General features: G+C 40.5%; 1 protein-coding gene across 1 annotated transcript; it reads right to left on the minus strand.

Annotated features, from left to right (window-relative positions):
• Window positions 1–1,130: 1,130 nt before the first annotated feature.
• LOC117749364 (ubiquitin-conjugating enzyme E2 Q2-like) lies at window positions 1,131–13,382 on the minus strand. The gene is made up of 13 exons (XM_034559802.1): window positions 12,671–13,382; window positions 12,166–12,270; window positions 10,517–10,639; window positions 10,114–10,167; window positions 9,819–9,959; window positions 9,456–9,540; window positions 8,907–8,967; window positions 8,727–8,817; window positions 8,572–8,630; window positions 8,366–8,414; window positions 8,153–8,248; window positions 5,675–5,741; window positions 1,131–4,398 (listed from the first exon to the last, which is right to left on the minus strand). The coding sequence occupies exons 1-13, from the start codon at window positions 12,827–12,829 to the stop codon at window positions 4,367–4,369; spliced, it is 1,122 nt and encodes a 373-aa protein (XP_034415693.1). The 5' UTR covers window positions 12,830–13,382; the 3' UTR covers window positions 1,131–4,366.
• Between the last annotated feature and the right edge of the window lie 6,069 nt (window positions 13,383–19,451).

Here is a 19,451-nt window from a genome sequence, read left to right on the forward strand (position 1 = left end):
CCTGTTATCTATTCCTTTCTCATAAGAACTGAAGGTTGATTCAGCAAACCTGACATCTATGAGCGCAGCGCCACGACAATATCTGACAAACACACTCATGTAGAATATGAGCGGTCCATATCAGACTGTCCCATCAACAGCCGTCTGCTAAAACAAATGACCTTTATTCATTTAACCTTGAAGGAAACGAGCCACAGAGCTGGAATGAGTGTAATAATGGTGCAGCAACTGCTGATGGATGTTAGGAGCTGACTGAGTTCTTGACTGTTGCTAGTGACTAAAAAAACAATAGCCAGGCGTTACACAAGTGCTCCAATACCATCTAGTGGCGATGGTTAGCACACACAAAGAGAGAGAGAGAGAAAACAGTGGTGAGAAATGAAAAAAAAGGAAATCTATTCGGACAAAAATGTGAGAGTATACAATCTGTCCATCCCGCCCAGCCTTTACCATATAAATCAATGCAACGGATTAAAAATCAGATTTTTACTGTGGCCTCGTTGTCGGCTGTTTGAAGTTGACATCACGTGATGTGTAATGTGCCCATTTGCTGCCACACAAAGGACACAAATCACACCGGCTTTGCTGCGCAGTCATTGAAGTGAATTTAATTAAAACCGTCATAGCCGAGTTGGAATGTTTTAGCTGTCGACAGCTAGTGTACTTAAGAGCAACAGCTGGCTTTAAACACACAGTTTAGGACAGCAAGAGCTACAGTAATGTAGGTCAGAGGTTAAGCAGAGGGTTACGGCCTCAGGCACACTAGCTTAGTTCCTGTCTGTCCCCGTGGATGTTGACAGCCGCTCTGGATGAAAACAAACGCCTTAATCTTCTAGGCAAAGAACACCATCTACTGGAAAATACAAGAAACACATAAACAACTGTAGCTCAGTTTGAGTGGCTGGGTGATGTAATGCATGAGGTGCGTTTCACTGTCACCAGAGATACAGTTTGACCTCTTTGTTGGAGTGTTAGTGCCAAAACAAGTTAGCTAATCAATACTTTTATTTGTTGCTATTTGTTGGCGATACATTTTCATTCAAATGGCATGGAGATTTTGGATGGATTACTCTTCCAGGAAACAAATAGTTTTTACATTTCATACCGATAAACACTTCATTAGAACAGAGTAAAGTGATATTTCATAAAATTCTTTATTTATAAACTTGATGCAAGTTTACAAATTACTTTACATGGTCAAAATCACCCTTGCAATGGAAAAAACAAAAACAAATGAAACCAAACCAAAGCATGCTAACAGTGCATAACTTTATAACCCGGCCACTGCAGTTAATGAAGCAAGGTAAAGAACCCAGGATCAGGCCAATTCAGACCAATATGTCGCTCGCCAAAGCAGAGAAGGTTTTTGTTAGTCAGACAACAGGAGTTGGTGAGAGAGAGAAGCTGCTTCTCGGCGCACAAGTCTCGAGTACACCGTTGTTCCAAAAGTCAGGTTAAAGACGTGGGTTTACTATTGTTCTGATGGCACACGAATCTGAACTGCTACTTTTGTTGGGATTCCTGGCCTCTTTAAAAAGGTAATCCGAGCAGGTAGGATGTCTTGTTAAGTCCATGCGTCTCTCATAGTATCTGACCTGGTTAAATAAGCGGCGCGCAGGGAGAAACTACCCTGTGCACTGATGTAGGGAACCACAAGTAAACAATGAACAACCGATACATCTAGTCTTTTTATCACCCTACCCGACCACTCTTTGTCTTCAGTAGCTTGGTGTAAAACACCCATTGATATATTGACATGCAAAATACAGCAATATCAAAGAGACAGGGCAGATGTGTTCTGAACCCCCTCATCAAGTGCAGGTGGGAGCAAACCCCCGCTCCACATCTGATTCCCAAAAACTATTTATTTATTTTTTTTGTCTTTTTTTTTTTTTTAAACCTCAAAAAGGTATTTAGAATTCGACAGCAAAGCTTAGGCGATGCCTTTTGGTAAAACAGACGAGTCTCATTAAAATGGCCCAAAAAAAAAAGAAAAGAAAGACCGACACATTCAATCTTGCACTTCGTGACGATATTCTGAAGCAATCCTTAGCAAAGTCGAGTGTGCAGTATGTATTCCTGAGTTTGCTTCTCCAGAGAATGCCGGGGCGGGCTCGACAAAGTGACCAGAATGAAGTGATTAGTACATTACCAATGGCATCACAACAGCTAACAACCATGCCGATGATGGAGTCACGTTGGGATTCTGCTTTGTGGTGAAAGCAGGAAGGAGGGTGACCCTCGTTATGGACGCAAGTCGAAACAAACGTCGGACATGTGCTGAATGTGGACAGGCTTGAGGATTTATACCCATCTGTACCGGTTTTGGAATTATCGGTGCTGTGACTGAGGTCAGTATCACTGAGAAATATCTAAATCAAATCAACTTAAAAGAAAAACGAGGAATGACTTTATGAATTAGCATAACTAAGCTTTCTATGCTGGTTTTCAGGACAATATACTTAAAACAATGCAAGTAACCACACAATAGAACACCCACAACAAACGTGTAACTGCATTAATTGGAATGCTCCACACAGTTTTCTGCATATTATTCACATTACATCAAAGACCCAGCACGCTGAGGGGTACAGCAGTGCTGAGAGTGGTTATGAATAGTAACCAGAGCGGTGGGAATGGGAAGAGCTGGGTCCCTCCTGTGGCAAATCTCAACAAATATTGATCAAACGTACACAAATATTCTGGAAATGGAACAGACTCCAGTCAATCTTCCCAAGTGCGAAGCCAGAAGGTATAAGGTTGAGACTATTGCTGTGAATTTGAAACTCGGGCTGCATTTTAAAACCAGCCGTGAGGTCAAGGAAAGGTCACTTTTTTTTCCCCCCTTCAAACTGGTACAACTCCAGGATTGGCAAAGTGCTCAGGATGTGAACGAGCTACAAGAACTAAGCAGGTGACTACGCCGATAAGACTAATTTCCCTCAGAACAACAAAACTCCGAAACCGTCTCTTCACTGCATAGCCTTACTGAGGTTCATCCGGTTTGAGTGATATGAATAGCCAACCCTCTGGAATGCCAGAAACAGCTGCGTCTATGTTGTTATTGTTACAGCCATTGTAGTTAAGAGGCGCTGTCAGAAAAAGAAAGGGAATGGTACTGTCGATGTTGCCAATAACATGAGGGTTACAAATCAATATTAAAAAAAAAAAAAACGAACAAAACCGCAGTAGTCATTAAGCTTACATAAGATCACGGTGTACTATTGTTTCCTTCTGCAAGAGTATCCATGAAGCAACTTTTTCTTATTCTAAATGGGTCTTGAGAAGTTGCAGTGCCCCTGCTGTTAATAGTCAAGGGTATATAGTAATACAGTCATTGCCCAGTCAAAGACCCAGACAAGGTTACATTATAAACAATTAAATCCTTTTGCAGAAATACAAATTTACATGTTTACACGTGAAGTTAAAATCAACTACATTACAGTGTGATCCAAACCAAACACGCCCCCGCCTCGCCTGGTCATGTTTCTTGGGTTGCCAACACGCCAAACCTCTCCTGCGGGGAGTTGCCCAGTTGCTGGTTGTGATGATGACAGTGGTCTCCAACTTCGGAGCTCTGCAAGATGCCGTTCTTCGTTATGTGCCGTCCCAACTCGGCTGCAAAAATCTCTTTATCTTCCTCCCCACCTCAGGGCTTCAAGCTTTAAAAGAAAAAGAGGTTTGAAAGCAAGCTCGCCCCAGAAGCATGTTATTCCGGAGGAGGGATCTTGGCATTGCAAAGGTAATACATGAGCACAATATTACAGAGGACGTCCATTGGAGAGAAAAGATAGTGGTTCTTCCACCACCAGCATTTAAATGTCCCTCCCAGCCACCACTGCGTCACATCGGGGATCCAGTCTGTGGCCAGAGAGGCAGTGTCCGGCTACTGGAGTATCAGACTGCCCCTCCTGGCGGATAAAGTCATGCTGCACCTTTCAACTCACAGCCAGCAAGTAACCTTGGCATGCGGAACGCCAAAACCAAAGGGTGAGTGCGAGGTATTTAGTCCGTTGTTTTCCTGGAGTATGGGATGAATGTTGCAATGGAAAAATTAAGATTGAATCGGGCAAAAGATGTACAGAGATAAATATTGAGGAGAGGATACCATTGCTAGTAGCCGATGAGCTTGGATGTAGATTTCAGAGGGGAGCGTGTGTGTGTGTGTGTGTGTGTGTGTGTGTGTGTGTGTGTGTGTGTGTGTGTGAGTTTCTGGGTGGGCACTGAATGGGCAATGTGGTTTGGAGTTCAAACTCTCATGTAAGAGAGACAAATGGTTTGCAGGATAAAAAATATATATATTGGTCGCAAGGAGAAAAGAAATTGAAGACATGTGGTCCCAGTGCAGGAAAGGCAGGAGTCTGTTTTAGCCGTCTTCCTTAGGGGGTGTGTACCAGCCTGAGGGGGGAAAAAAACAAAGAATGACGACAGAGATATCAACCAAAAACAACAACAACAATCTACAGTCCCGAGGTCTCCACCCCCAGTAGTATCAGCGTTACGTGCAGATGCTTTTTGCATGTGCATTATATTCCGCCTCATTAGCCTGTTCCTGCATTTCCAACCACGTCTGGTTGGTCCAAGACCCAAAACACCAGGTAGAACATGTTCAGTGGTTGAGCCCAGGGCACATGTGGTTCAGAATTTGTTTAACATTAAGCCAGGCTGTCAGCTCTCTCTTTATATAAATACTGCAATTACGTATCGCTCAATGTAGCCTGACAGATTAACGGTATTTACATATTTTCACCAGCACTGCTGGCTTTAAAATGCAGCCTGGTGTTTTCAGAGGTCATGGACAACAACAACAAATTTGCATTAATGGTCATCTTTGAGCCACAGACCTACCAGCGCCATTTGTTTAATAGAATTACCTTTGATATTTTAACATTGAGTCTTATCTTGTTGACTTTGTCAATTCTACATTAAACTGCATATGAATTGGATTTGACTGGGTATATCATTATTTACTGATATTCTGCTGTTTGCAAACAGCAGAATATCAGTTATAATGATCCAAATCACAAAGCACTCATTTTTATACACAGCGAGGTGGCATGTCTATGTAATTATTTATTGTTTAGTTCTTAGCAGGAATGTTTAAAATACACATATGCCAAATAGTTAACAATAATTTGTGTGTATATATACAAAAGTATTAATCTCATCTTTTCATCTGTTTTGGAAGTCCATTTCTAGCAGCACAACTAACATTCATACGAGTATCCATCTGCTGCAACATAAAAACTTGCACAAGGTTAGCAGGTGTCTTTTTGCTTTACGGCTCACATACGGCTCAAAGATCTGTGTGCTATTATTATGTCAGTACGATCTTTGACCTTGAGCATGAATAATGGTAAATGTGAGATATGAAACGGTGTTGTCAGTAACAGACGTTATCCGAATCACGGTGACTCAACAGCACAATTAATTATTGCTTAAGTATGAATGTGAATGTTGAGCTTATAGTGTGTATGTGTGTTACTGTTATCTATAACTGGCTAACTACTCTACAAATTGAGTGTAATAATGTGTGAATGTAAATGTTGTCCATGTTTTGTAAATACACAACAGTACAAGCAATAATTTCCCTCAGCGTTGATGCATTGGAGGGATTTGGTTTCAGTAAACAAGGTAATGCACACCGTATGAAACTGGAGATGAAAACACTCACCGTTCTTTTCATGGATCTGAACCAGGGATTTGTAGGACTGCTGTGCTCTGGCAAGATTGTACTGGTTCTGTAGTAAAAGATGAAAATGTAATGAACCTCAGAGTGTGCAAAGGGTTTATGACGAACAGAACCTACAGATCGGGAAACGGTCGTTTTCTGCATCTAACCGCGTTCAAATTCAAGAGAAAACCCAGTGAGTGTGTGGTGCAGGTAGGATGACCATTCATACCGGACTGCTTTCACGCCCACCTGGTCACCACCATTCACATAAGACTTGGCTCTGCACCTGTAGTTTCACTAAACTACAAAGAATTGACTCTTCTCCAAGTCCCGCCTCTCGAACACAGACTGGCCAGTCACAGCGTAGCATGCGCAAGTACTGACCAGGGTCCGACAACAATTGGGCTCTGCTCCATAGACTCCCATGCAATCGTTAGTCTTCAATTTCCTGGATTTTGAGCTAGTCATGGTTAAATGTTGTGTAATAGTGATACTTGATGCTGCGTTTGCATTTTAATAATTGTAACAGGGAATAAGATAAAGGATCACTGCCGGGATAAACATTTTTGGCAAGAGTAAAATCATTTTTGTTTAACCAGAAATGGCAGCTATATATCTCTTGCTGTTTTTGTCAATGAAGTCCAGTGTATTTGGCGAGAGCCATAAAGCTGCCGTTTCTGATGAAACAAAAAGGATTTTACCCTTTACGAAGAGAAGAAAAAAAAAAAAAAAAGGTACATATATCTTGGTAGAGCCTCTTCCATAATGTTGTTAGACACTTATGATAACAATCTGAACGAGTCAATGGCAAGAGGTTATGTTTTAACCAGTTTATACAGTTACTTTTACAAGTCCTTGATTTGTTTCTCCAAAAATGTGATCATATTTATGCAGGGAGTGCGTAATGTTGAGTAGCTTAGCTAAGGCTCATTTGCACAAGACTTTGAACAAATCTATATGCTAGAAATTCCCTTAATTTAGAGTGAAGCACTCCCTCCAGCAAAACATGTTGTGGAAGAATTCAACACTTTCTAGGACATTTGAGAGGGAAAAGTGTGTCACCGTAAGAAAATGTATATTTTTTTAATTTAATGCAGAAGTGTAGCAGAGTTGAGATGCTCTGGCTTTGTAATGTTGCAGGGCTTAGGAAAGTTTCCTTAGGCCAACAAAAGTAACTCGCCTAACTGGTAGATGTATTTTTATATCCAACGTATTACGTTGTCCTTCTCACTTGCATCTGAAACTAATACGCTTCTATTTTAAAATAAATTAAATAGCTTGTTTCACTTGCACGGTATGCGCTCAACAGTGTACCGAAGCGTGTTTTTATGCATCAAGTCTATTTCCTTCCATTTTATGCAAGGACCGTAAGTGGTTGCAAGGACCTTAAGTGGGCTTGGAGCACTGCAAAAACGCACGTGACCTACACTCAATACAGCGCCTGAACATCTCCTGCGTATCCTCGGACACAGGAGGAGGACTGAAGCTGCTCTGCGTATGTGCTGCTTTTGCTCGTTCAAGATCGTTCGTAAGTGACCATATAGGGTTCACTTTTGATATGGTTTCAGATGAAGTGCTTAACCCTGTTTGAGACAGTTAAACACAAACATATGTTGATCTGTCAATACCACCGATGGAGAACAGCGGTTTATCCCAAGTTACTGCGTAAAACTTGAAAGTGGCACTCGGGGTTAAGGTCATCAAATGGTCCGCGTGAATGCATTTCCCCAGTGCTGGTAGAGCTTGACTACAGCTACAGTGTGCAATTAAAACTACACCCTCAAAACAAGTGCTTTCACCTCAAACACCACACAGACACTGCTCCCCGTTAGGCCTCAAGTTTAAACTCTTAGTGCTCCAATTTTATTGTTGACAAAAATACAGATTGCTCTCTGATGCAAAATTAGCTTCATTATATATGTTCATTATAATGCTAAAAGTATGCATTAACAGCCTAAATTATTTTTACAGGGCAATGGTGAAAAAAAAGTTAAGCTTGAGGGTTTCTGTCAATTATACTTTTTTTATGGAATCTGCCAAATAAATTGCATCCGGTGCAACACTTTCAGTTGTCAACTAATCAAAGTAACTCTTACATTTACATGGTGCAAAGATTCAAATGTGAAGAGAAAACCATTGGCATGCTTGCCAAATAAACATAATCTTGGTTGCTCATATCTCCGCATTTCGATAGTTCAATAGATTGTGAAAAAATGAAAGCCAAACACACAAACACTAATTTTCATCTGTGAGCTAATGAGAAATTAAATATCTCTGTTTCTTTGGTACTAAACATGTCAAACTCTGGGAGAAGCCAGTAGCCAGATTAGGTTTCATTCAGAGAACATTAACAGCTTTGGATGTATAGACCGAAGACGTTCCCCACTGCATAACAGACCATCACATCATTCATTATGCGAGCTTTACAATATCACAGGACATTGCCGAACTTGAAAAGAAACCGGCTTCCTCACTTACCTTATTGGCTCCAAACTGCACTCTGGCTTTTCCTTTGACTAAAGTGGCATTGATCTGCATGATGACAGACTCAATGGAATAGGCACTGCTCCAACCCTGCAATCAGAAAACTCAATGTCAATGGACAAAGAGTGGTTTTGAAAAATGTAACAGACACAAATATAATTCAATGTTACATTATGCAGTGCAAATTAAAAAATGCACTTTAAATACCTGTTTGGTGAGAAGTTCCATGCACAGGGCACCTCCTCCAAGAACATAACTAAGCAAACACAGAACAAACATATCAGAGAAAGGTGTATGGCAACAACATAGTTATGTCCTCTTCCAAAAGCAAAAAGACGTTGCCGCCTCAACTGAGAAAATTGTCATTGGGGATAGAAGAAACTGTGAAATGTGTACCAGCTAAATTAACTTACCCTCCAGAAAGCACAGGCGAAACCACCCGGACAAAAGGTGGATCAAAGGGGAAATTATCCTGTAAAACAGGACCAGACAAAAATGCTCAATTTACAGACTTCAAAGAGTCCAAAATTGTATTTTAAATTTTTTTTTAAGATTCAAATATACTCACTTTATATGAGAAGTTTAGTAAAATGTAATCCATTCCTTCCTTTTCCTTTAGGACTTGTAAATCGCTGTGTAAAGGGCTATCTGGATCCACCCTGTTGGTAATTAAATGATTAAATCAGTCCGTGTTTATGCTGACATAAGAGAAAAATAATACGTGACACAAGATGCTGCAGTTACTTACGTCCTTAGTTTGACGTGCCACTCATACAGGCTGTCGTTAACAAGCTCGACTGAATAGATGCCTGCAAAATAAATTGATTATATACGAGCTCCAAAGCAAGGTCTATTAAAAGCTATAATGATTTAATCTCCCTTTTCATTGTATAAACTTAAAAGGTAATGCAGCATAAAATGTAATTGAACATGTACTATCACACCACTGTTAGTTAATTCTGAGGCAGGTGTTTAAGGCCTAGTTCAAAAGGTGAAGAATTCATACAAAATAAAATACTTTAAATGGATTTTTTTTTTTTTTTTAATGTGGTGATTAATTTTTCATGTGGAAAGTGTGCCAATGTGCTCACAGCCTATACAAATAATGGCTCTCTTATTATAAAGCTTGATGTTCACCAGTACTTGTCAATCACTTCAAGGGGATAGAATTGATGATCATAGTGTGTGAGGGTTTGTAGTCATACATATGCTAGAGTCTGGGTAGGTAGATGTATTTGCAAGTGTTCTTTTCACTCAGATCTGCACCAAAGAGCAGACCATTGTGCAGAGTGCATACCTGTCTTGTAACTCTGAGACCTGTAGATCTCTCTAAGCTCCTTCATCAGGCGGTCAGAGGCTTGCACTGAACCAGACACGGCTCCCTGCAAAAATTCAGAACAGTAACAATAAAGACAAAGAACACTGTAGTAAACCTTGACATCTTCACACACACGAGAGAGAGAGAGAGAGAGAGAGAGAGAGAGAGAGAGAGAGAGAGAGAGAGAGAAAGAGAGAGAAAGAAAGAAAGAAAGAGAGAGAGAGAGAAAGAAAGAAAGAAAGAGAGAGAGAATGTTAAACTGATCCTGAAAACATTTCTTTAAAAAATTGTAAAAGAAGTGCATTAAAGCATGCATGTGTACTCAACTGAATAAAAACTTACATTTAAGTGGTCCTGCCTCTGGTTCTTTCGAATTTTCTCCAGGATGGCCAAATTCTCCTTCTCGATGCCATCATCCTCGGATTTCTTTCCATCCACAGGCTCCTCCTCTTTCATTTCATAGTGGTCCAGATCCTCTATGTCCTGTTGTATCATATTTTATATTTTAGACGATTTAAATACTTTCTGGTTCTCAAGCAATACATGAAAAAAAAATAAAAATCGAGGAATCAAAGCCAGTGCCAAGCCAAACATCTAGTACAGCCTTTTAAGAGCAATACATTGAGTGATAACTTACCTCTCCCATCTCCTCCTCCTCCTCTTCTTCAGATGTGACCTCCTCTGTCCCATGCTACACACACATACACACACAAGGCATTAAGTCAAGCTGAATAACGTCGTCTGAAAGAGCATCCTTAGATGACTGGTGTTCTTATTTTAGAGAAGACCACCTTTTGCTGACCATAACCACAGGAAGAGCCTATTGATCAGCTAAAAGAGCAACTTCACACAAATCAGGCCTTATGTAATGTAGGCTGCTGTTTCATTTTTGAGAAAAAGTTGTTTGGAAGTGCATAATTAAAAGCATCCTTATTTAAATGAGCATGTCTTATTCCTTAAAAGTGATTAAATACTGGCACTGTCCTGGCTGTGCCATTCCATTGGGGGGTATTTTACAATAGCCAACTAGGTAGCCTTGCCTTCCGGTCTTGTCCTACAGGACCTGCAGGCAGGGGTTGGTCCAACATCTCCACATCTGGATGTTGAGGAAGGTTGTACAGCCGACAAAGATCACAAATGAGTTTCTTCAACTGCTGCAGAAGCTAGGAAAAACAAACCACAAACAGGAGGCGACAAAGAGTTAGACAAAACATTCAAGATTGCAAATGCAGCTACACAGCAATGCCACGTGGCCATCGTGTGACAGATTGCAGACATGGAAAATAGTTGATTATCAAGTTAATCTTAAAATGTATAATGTCCATCATTAGAAAATCTAATTTACAATCTGCCCGGCATACATCATACACATAAATAATACAGTTAGGGCCAACTACTCTCACAGGACTTGAAAGTAGGGATTTACACATAAGAACACTGACAGTTTGTACTCCTACACAAAAAAAGGCGACACAATCACTACGCTGCCATCAGCTACAGTATTCTGCGTTTTCAAATGTGCTGCAATTCAAATATAGGATGCCGCTAAAACCTATGGATTGATCTTCTCTAGCCACGGGAAGGTATGGTTTGGCCCTTACCTTACACACAACATTAACAATATTTTATATATTAATGTAGACTAAAGTATGGTGCAAAGTAAAACAAATATTCTGTCAAAAAGAAACCTGACAGCACTTCTATAAAAAGCATATTTTGTGTCCTACAAACGGCGCAGCATTAATAAGTAGGCTAACTAAGCTCAGGGTGTCACCAAACAGGTAGGATTACATAAGAATCTGCTCGTCACTGCCACATTCTGAACTCAAAAGTTGTCCCAATGATCTGATGTCAGTCATTTGGTGTGCTTAAAATCTGCCTGTTTGCACTTGCCAGTTAAACACGTTCCACTAATTCCCAAAGTACAAAGTCACACACACATGTATGCAGCACATGCAGACGGTTTGTGTGTGCTTAAAAGTCCAGAACCAATGTTACATAAGCTCCAAGTTGTCTGAATCTTGTAAATACATCACTCAAATTTGAAAACTCAATGTGCATATCTCTCTCTCTCTCTCTCTTTAACTTGTTCAATGGGCAGAAATAATGCAAGAATGATGCAAACAAATGTTAAAAGGACTACTATTACTTTATGAAATGTAAATTATAACACAAATTGTAAAAAGCCAGTCCTAGGTGAATTTAGTGATTAGTTGAACTCGACCTCCACTAATCTCCGTGCACTTTCCTCTTATGAAGCTGAACACAGCAGGCTGGCAGTATGTCAAAATAATGCAAAGACCAAGCTCCTGTTGAATCAGCCTGGTCAACACTTGCTTAGCCAAGAAATTAAGTTCAGTATAGTGTAGTCTTCTCATTAAGTCGTACGCCATGTAACTAACACAGACATATTATGGAATTAAGAATAGGTCAACTGGGAAATAAACGACCTGCTCATCGTTCTACATTTAACGGCTGTACGTCTTGTTGTGAGTACACAACACCTAGTGACGTTGTGTACGTAATCTGGAAATATTTTGGACCGAAGTTTTAACGTTATCCATTCACTATGAAAAACTAAAATTGTGAGCAGCAGATCCTGTTCACTAAGTGGGCATAGACCGTCAGATGTTTCTTCATTGACACGTAGTGGAGAACACATTAACAAGAGAGTTAGGAATAAAACTACCAGGGTGCTGCCTTTTCTCACATCCTCCAACCTCTCCAAAACTTGCGCCAAGCTCGGGTCATCAGAGTCCACAAACCATATTGGCGGCGTAGATGGATAAGATTCCTAAAAAACAGTGGAATACAGCAAAAAAACGAGACCATTACATCAAAACATTTGACCTATATTCACTCGCGTGTCGCAGGGCTAAACATAGAATCAGTAAATAGCGTTTAAAAAAAAAACTACATTAGCGATATTAGCATTCAGAGTGCGGCGTTAGCTTAACAGCTAGGGGTGCTAATTATTTCTGTTTAACGTCGTATTGTTAGACAAACAAACCCTCCATCAAGACTGCGTAGGTCCCCGCTGACACTTAGGAAACTACGCAGACCCCCGTCCCGCATAGCATCTGATCGTTTGGTTGTTGGGGTGCTACCCGACTAGCAAGTTAACCAGCTAACTTTAGCTCGCTAACGACCAACAAGGGAAGTGTATTAAACCCCGACACTTGTGTTCCCCTTACCGTTATATTACAGTGGATAATTAATAGCTTTTCCCCAGTCACGTTGAACTGGCAGCTCAGCTCGTCAGGTTTCCAGTCAATGATCCTGAAGCGTTCGTGGTTCGGATCAAAAATGGACTCCAAAAACTTCAGTTCGGCCTTCAGCCCCGACACCGACATCTTCCACGCATCTCCGGCCGGGCCGCTGGGGAGGGGGAGAAGTCGGGACTTAGCCTTCCTAGCTAACGCGAGCTAAAGCCACAACGCAAGATTTTTATGTGCAAAATGTTGTTTTTTTTAAACCGTGGCAAATTAATGGCGGACTTCTCCGGTAGACGTAGCTTGGGTGTCCAGGACCAGTTATACAAAAAACAAAAGGCGCCCGGACGAATTTTGCTGATTAAGTTGCTAACGTTTGCGAGCCGTCAGTTAGCATTTGGTAACAAGATGCTAGCGAGCGAGTTAGCGAGCTAGTCCGTTGTTGTTGTCTTTCCGTCTATTGTTGTTGTCCGCCTGTGATAACACACAGCTCAGGGTTCTCGCGATGTCCCGTGACCGTCTCCTCGCGGTATCCCCAGACAGCTGCTTATTATTAATTTAACCTGGATTCAATCATATTATCTCCACGATCTGATGTTATATATCCTGCTGTACGGGCAGTGTTTTTCATCCCGGTGTGCAACTGTAGCTGGCCTCTTGTGGGGTTTAAAGATGGCGTTGTGCAACCTCCCCGTTCCCGCAGAATCCCAGCATACAGTGCGTCCTCAGTATATTTGAGGGTAAGAAAATAAAGGAAAGTTTACAAGAGTTGATATTTTTGTCAGTCATGACAGCAGGACTTCAATGTATTTTTTTTGGAGCGAAAACAAACCAATTTCCACAATCATATAATACATATCGGAGTATAACTAGTCCAGAGAACTTGGATAGAGTTGGCTCTTTCCCTTTCCAGTGAATCTTTTTACTTTGGTACCACAAAGATGGCTGAAATGTTGGGATATATTTCCATGAACATTATCTTTGTTGCAGTGTCCATCACAAGTTGGACTTACTTGATATTACAACTCCACAGAAGTATTTCATACAATCGCACAATCTTCATTTTCAATTTGTGTTTACTCACAGAAATGTAAAACAAATGTATAGTCTGTTGCTTGGTAAATGGGGCATTGACTATTTGACCTATTGATTGTGTATTGTCAGTTCTGCACATGATGAACATGGCTAGATGATTCCAATTCATTTTAATCTAAATTATTATCAGCCGATCTGGGCTATTTTACTGTCTTAACAGATGGTCACAATCAATGTGCCTGTATCATCTTGTTAACAATAGGTCAACTGGAAATAACAAGTTATTACAAAGAAGAATTTGAATGTGATTATACTTTATATATTTGAAGGCCGTACATGTTTAGAAATAGAAATAGAAACATCATATGGTTAAATGGGTCCCATGATGGCCATCGTACAACATGGTCTTACTGGAGAGGGGGGGGGGGGGGGGGGGGGGGGGCGGGACAATAAGCATGTTTGATATTCAAATCCAAAATCATTAGTAGCCTGCTTGAGTGAGCCCAGACATAACAATTGTGTAAGTATAATAAGCGTATGTTCTTCTTTTGTTACTAAATGTCCATTATCAATAATATTCCGAATCTGTCGTCTGTGCTCTTGTTTGATCTAACTCCGGATTTATATCAAATTATTGGAGACTAATACATGTCAACCTTAAATATAGAATGAAATGTCTGTTCGGGCCAACTGTTTTGTTGTGAAAATAAATCTACTATGCTCACAGGAATAACGTAGTCCTCATGCACTCTGTATCTGTCCCCACATGGAACCATTAACAGTGTATCAAATCTCGTCTGTAGTAGTACCTGGTGCCCACTAGGAGGTAGTGTTGGCTCAAGTTGCAAACCATTAGGGTGTGGGTAGGGTTAGCTCATCAAAATATGATGTTGTTGGTCCTGCTCGCCACTAACTGGTGGTTAGTGTTTCAGGCTACATTAATATATATTCTGTTCAGATGTATGTAGATGAATGTTGACATCATTTTGATGGTTGAACAAAATGTTCCAAGATTATCTGCACGTTTGTCGGAAAACTGCTCTTTGATCAGTAATGTTATTTAACCTGGAACATATTTTGATTTTCTGGTTTCAGGAGCCAGACAGGTTCAATACCAAGCAGGTGGCAGAAAGTCTTCAGGTGGCTGTAATGTTTGTCCTTTAATTCAATTAGACAGATTGTATGGGTTTCAGGGAGCACACCAAACCTCAAAAGCAAACGCTGAAAGCCATTCTCTTTGTGAATTAGTCTGTTATCAAGAAAGATTTGGGAGTAACTGACTAGTCCAGAAAAGTGATGTACTGTCACCTCTTATGCTATCATAAGAACTTATCATAAGAACTTATGATAGCATAAATTCTCCCTTTTCAACAGGGTACATCTTCTTTTTGTTGTGTCCCTCCCCAGATATGTGATCCGTGATAGACAGTGGAGGACGCAACTCACACGAACATTACCGGTGAGTTTGGTGCTTAGTGTCTAATTTAGTCACATGACACACAAGACGTACATGCCTCATACCTTTCATGCCTCTGACTTTCAGAGGGTTGAGCAGAAGAATGCAAATGCACTAGCTAGCAGCCCATATCAGGGTGAGGTGTATGTAACTACAGCTGCAGACCCGGGCCTAGTGTGCAGTGATGAACAGGGATTAACCTTGACAGCACTCTTACATGTCTACATATGTGAGTTGACTAATTCTTCAATTCACTGTGTAGAATATAGCAACTATGTGCAATAAAATCAGCAATCTACCTGAACTCACTGGGTGTGCAGTTAGGTCAGGGACTGCACACCAATGGGGGGGGTGAATGGGCAGTGGAAGTGCAGGTGGTGGTGTTAAATCAACAAGGATACATGTGGCAAACTCATATTGTGGCCCTGTCTTTTTTTGTTACGATGCATCTAATTGAGTGTGTGAGTGAGAAATACAGTATAGTGGCTGCCTCTTTATGTGCATTTCTGGTCCAGTTTGTCCGTTCAATGAATAATGACATACATAAATCTGTGTATTGGCCAGCTTATGATCATAACTATTAATTTGGAGTTGGTCACAAATGTTTGAGTAATTAAGAAGGGACATTATTTAATTCCCAGTTCAATTTATAAATGTACAGCTTACTACCAAATATGAAGATAGGCTGGTTAATGGGCTGCACCAATGAGGAAAAGCAATTCAGTTATGAGCATCAAAAGACATTACAAGGTCTGAGAGTAATAAGTTTAGTAAGATAGATCACTCATTGATAAAAAGAAAATAGACTAGACTAGACTATCTCGGTTTACTATCAGTCTTTCACAGCACTTCTACCCTGCAGCCTCAAATCATTTAAATGTTGCTGACCGGTTTTACCCAAGTGGACTTTTCAATTGCAGGTGAAATCAATTAGTATACATTGTTCTTCTTGGTGTGTATTTATCCTGCCTTGCTTGTTTATTGAGGATACTGTCTTGCTGGACTTGCATCTTCATGTGTCTACTGTTAGGATGCCATGTTATGGAAGGTAGCAGTCGTATAACATACTGAAAGCAATTAACCCACTCCACTAAACGTGTTGCATCTTCCCACAATTCACAGGTTGAGTTTGCACTCTGAGACGTATTAACTATACCAGAATATGTCCTCTTAAATATTGTTTTCATAAATGGAATTCTTGAGAAAAATAATACACTCTGAACATCTTTGTTTGCATTGAAAAACATTGTCATATTTGATGTTGAATATTGATTGCACCCACAGTATTACATCCATTACGCTCATGAAGAGGACACACAAATGAAGGCCGAGGAGACAGATAATTGAGAAATGGATTGTATACCTCAGTGCTTAGTTTCATATATTTTAGGCTGAGTGCATGCAAAACATTCTTGGCAGAGCATATCTTCAGGGATGTCACAAAGGCCAGTACCAAACCAAATGTCTTCGGTTGAATCCTGATTGTCTGTTCAGCCCTCTTTTATGATTGAGCAGCTGACGGGCAGTTTGTCACAGTGTGCCTGTGTACGCACTAATAAAGAGGCAGATTGCTGTTGTCCTTTGTGATTTATCCTGCTCTTCTGTCCTCCATCTGCACTAGACAAAAATGTAATTAAAACCTTGTCTTGTCTCCTCATTTCATCACAGACAGCACGAGCAAATCATCTCCCACCATTTACAGCCTTCATTATTTCTTTATGAACAACACCAGAGCTGAGGAAGTGGGCGGCATGAAGGCACTCTTTTTCGTCTTGAACTAAAACCTCATTATAAGATGTAAATATACAACTGCATGCACGTTTTATTTCCGTCATCCCCTTGAATTATGAGGAAAGCAGAACCATCTGATCCTTCATAAGCTCAACTTCACAAGAGTGTATTGTGCATCGGGCCGACGAGTTCAGCTCATTAGTCCTTATCAACAGGATTGGTAAGAGAAGTGTTAAAATACAGCACTTACGTACTTAACCAACGTCTTATAGGGATTTGCAGGTGTTTAGATGTTTAACTTTGGATCGCTGAAGCCATTCCTCAACCGCCTCTGCTGATTCACCAGATGCAGCAGGGCAGTTTGTCAGGGGAGACTGCACCAATCTCACCGAGGAGGAGCGATATTCTATTTTCTTCTGGGTGTGCAGTATAAGTAAACAAGCAGAGACTTGAGACAGCGGTTCACGTCCAGGACACAGAGCCCCTCATAGTGAAAGTATAGCATACGCCTTTGCATCATTCACATAACTGATAGAAGTGGCAGTTGGTTTTACAATATTTATGTCTCACATAATGGTGGACACAAAGGCTTCATTTAGACTATACGGGACATCAGTAAAGCCTTTCTGAAAATGATCCCTGCTGTTGGCTAATGTACCATAATATGAGCACTCTCCTTGAAACCAAAAAGTTATCAGCTGTACTTCAGTCTGTGCATGGTCCAATAAATGTGAGCGATTTGAGTTGCCTTATTTTTCGATGGCACCCTGTTATGTTCTTGTCTGTCTCTTTCAACATCTCGAACAGCTGGAATCGCTGCAACATTCATGAAATAATATGAATAATCTATATGTAAAAATCAAGATAGACTATATCAGCTGAGATAATTTACAGCATTGAGCAAAGTCCAATAGCATCAGCTGCAGTCTTCTCAGTCGACCCTCTTTATGGCAGAGAGATCGGGGCAGCGAGTAGCACAGCTTTCTAGGCTTATTTCCAATGTCTAATGGGAGGTGTCCCCTTGATACTGACTTGAGAAATAATCCCCCAGAGGACCATGATAATTTTGTATTCACTTTTCTCTACACCCTCCAAGAGCAATGCATCCATCACTGGCTGGAACATTAAGTGAAATGCAGATTAGACAGAAAGCAACCTGTGTAAAGCTGAACTAATAACTAATAATTAACTACTAATAATTTGGTGCCAAAAGAGAGATTTATCTCATGCCCTTGTTAACAAAGGTAATGTTATACCCTGCTATATATTACTGTGGCTCCAGGATGAAAAGAAAGAAAGAATTAAAGAATAATTTAACACATTAGGTGTATTGTATATAAGGTATACAGTGTATTTTAAGTGGTTACACTTTTTACACCAGTGTCTTCAAAAACATTCCAAAGAAAGAAAGACCAATTCAATTGATGAGGTGTATTGTAGATTATGTATATAGTGCATTTAAAGTGGTTACACCAGTGTATTCCATAACATAATCACATTAAAAAGGCATTTGTCAGTTCCATGGGTCTTAGTCAACTTAAGTGTTTCTCCAATGAGCCCACTGAGGGCCATTACTCTGAAATAGTACTTAATAAAGAGCAAATGTCACCTTGAACTGCAGTGGAATCACCAGAAGTGTCTTAACGGTCTTTTCACTTTATCAGTAAAAAAGTTGAAGCTACAGATGGAGTCAGTTTTGAAGGAGAAGTATGCAGGCGTGTGCCTGTGTATTCAAAATCATATTCTATGAAAATGTAACAGATGCTTTACACCAATAATCTGTTGATGATCATTATCAAGTTTCCATCATAGTCGGTGTGGAGGACACACAAAAACAGTGGCAATAAGTGCAGGAACAACGAGAGAAGCAACATTAACTTTAATGCTGGAACATATTTCATCCATGGTGCTGGTTTTATAGCTTGGCATAAGGATAGTCAAGTGCTCATGCCTTCCTATCTCTATAATAAAATGCCAACCATATATCCAGATTGAAGCCATTGCACACATTGATATATAGAGTAAAGGTGTGGAAAGAGGCAGGTTAAAGACAGAGTTTATTGTGAAAAGGAAATACCACAGCCCCAGAAAACGCAAAGAAAAGATATTTGATGGCAGTCCTTATATTATGTCATCTATTTTTCAGTTTTACAGGGTAATGGATAAATGGACTGTGTTGTGCCAATCTAATTGGATAAGGGTTATCTGTGGAGCATCGCTGTTCAGTGGGATCTGTTGTTCCTCATATGGTCTAAGCAAGTAAACTGCTGCCTAATCACATTCAAGCTTATTACTTTCTGGGGCACTGCTGCTCTGGCAAGAGGCAAAATAGGCCGGTGGAAGGGGTCTCGTAAATGAGTACACATCGTGCCAATGTATGCTAATACAGTTTACAGGACCAGTGGGAGACCCTGCCAGGCTGACAATGGGGGAAGGGAACCCAGCTTAAATCAATTAGCTAAGAGGACAAATATCATCTAAATCATACCCTGCCTGGCCCTGGGCAATGCGCCTGGAATGGAAGGCACATGGAGGCCGAGA

The sequence above is a fragment of the Cyclopterus lumpus genome, chromosome 3 (assembly GCF_009769545.1).
Source record: "Cyclopterus lumpus isolate fCycLum1 chromosome 3, fCycLum1.pri, whole genome shotgun sequence".
NCBI classification, from domain to species: domain Eukaryota; kingdom Metazoa; phylum Chordata; class Actinopteri; order Perciformes; family Cyclopteridae; genus Cyclopterus; species Cyclopterus lumpus.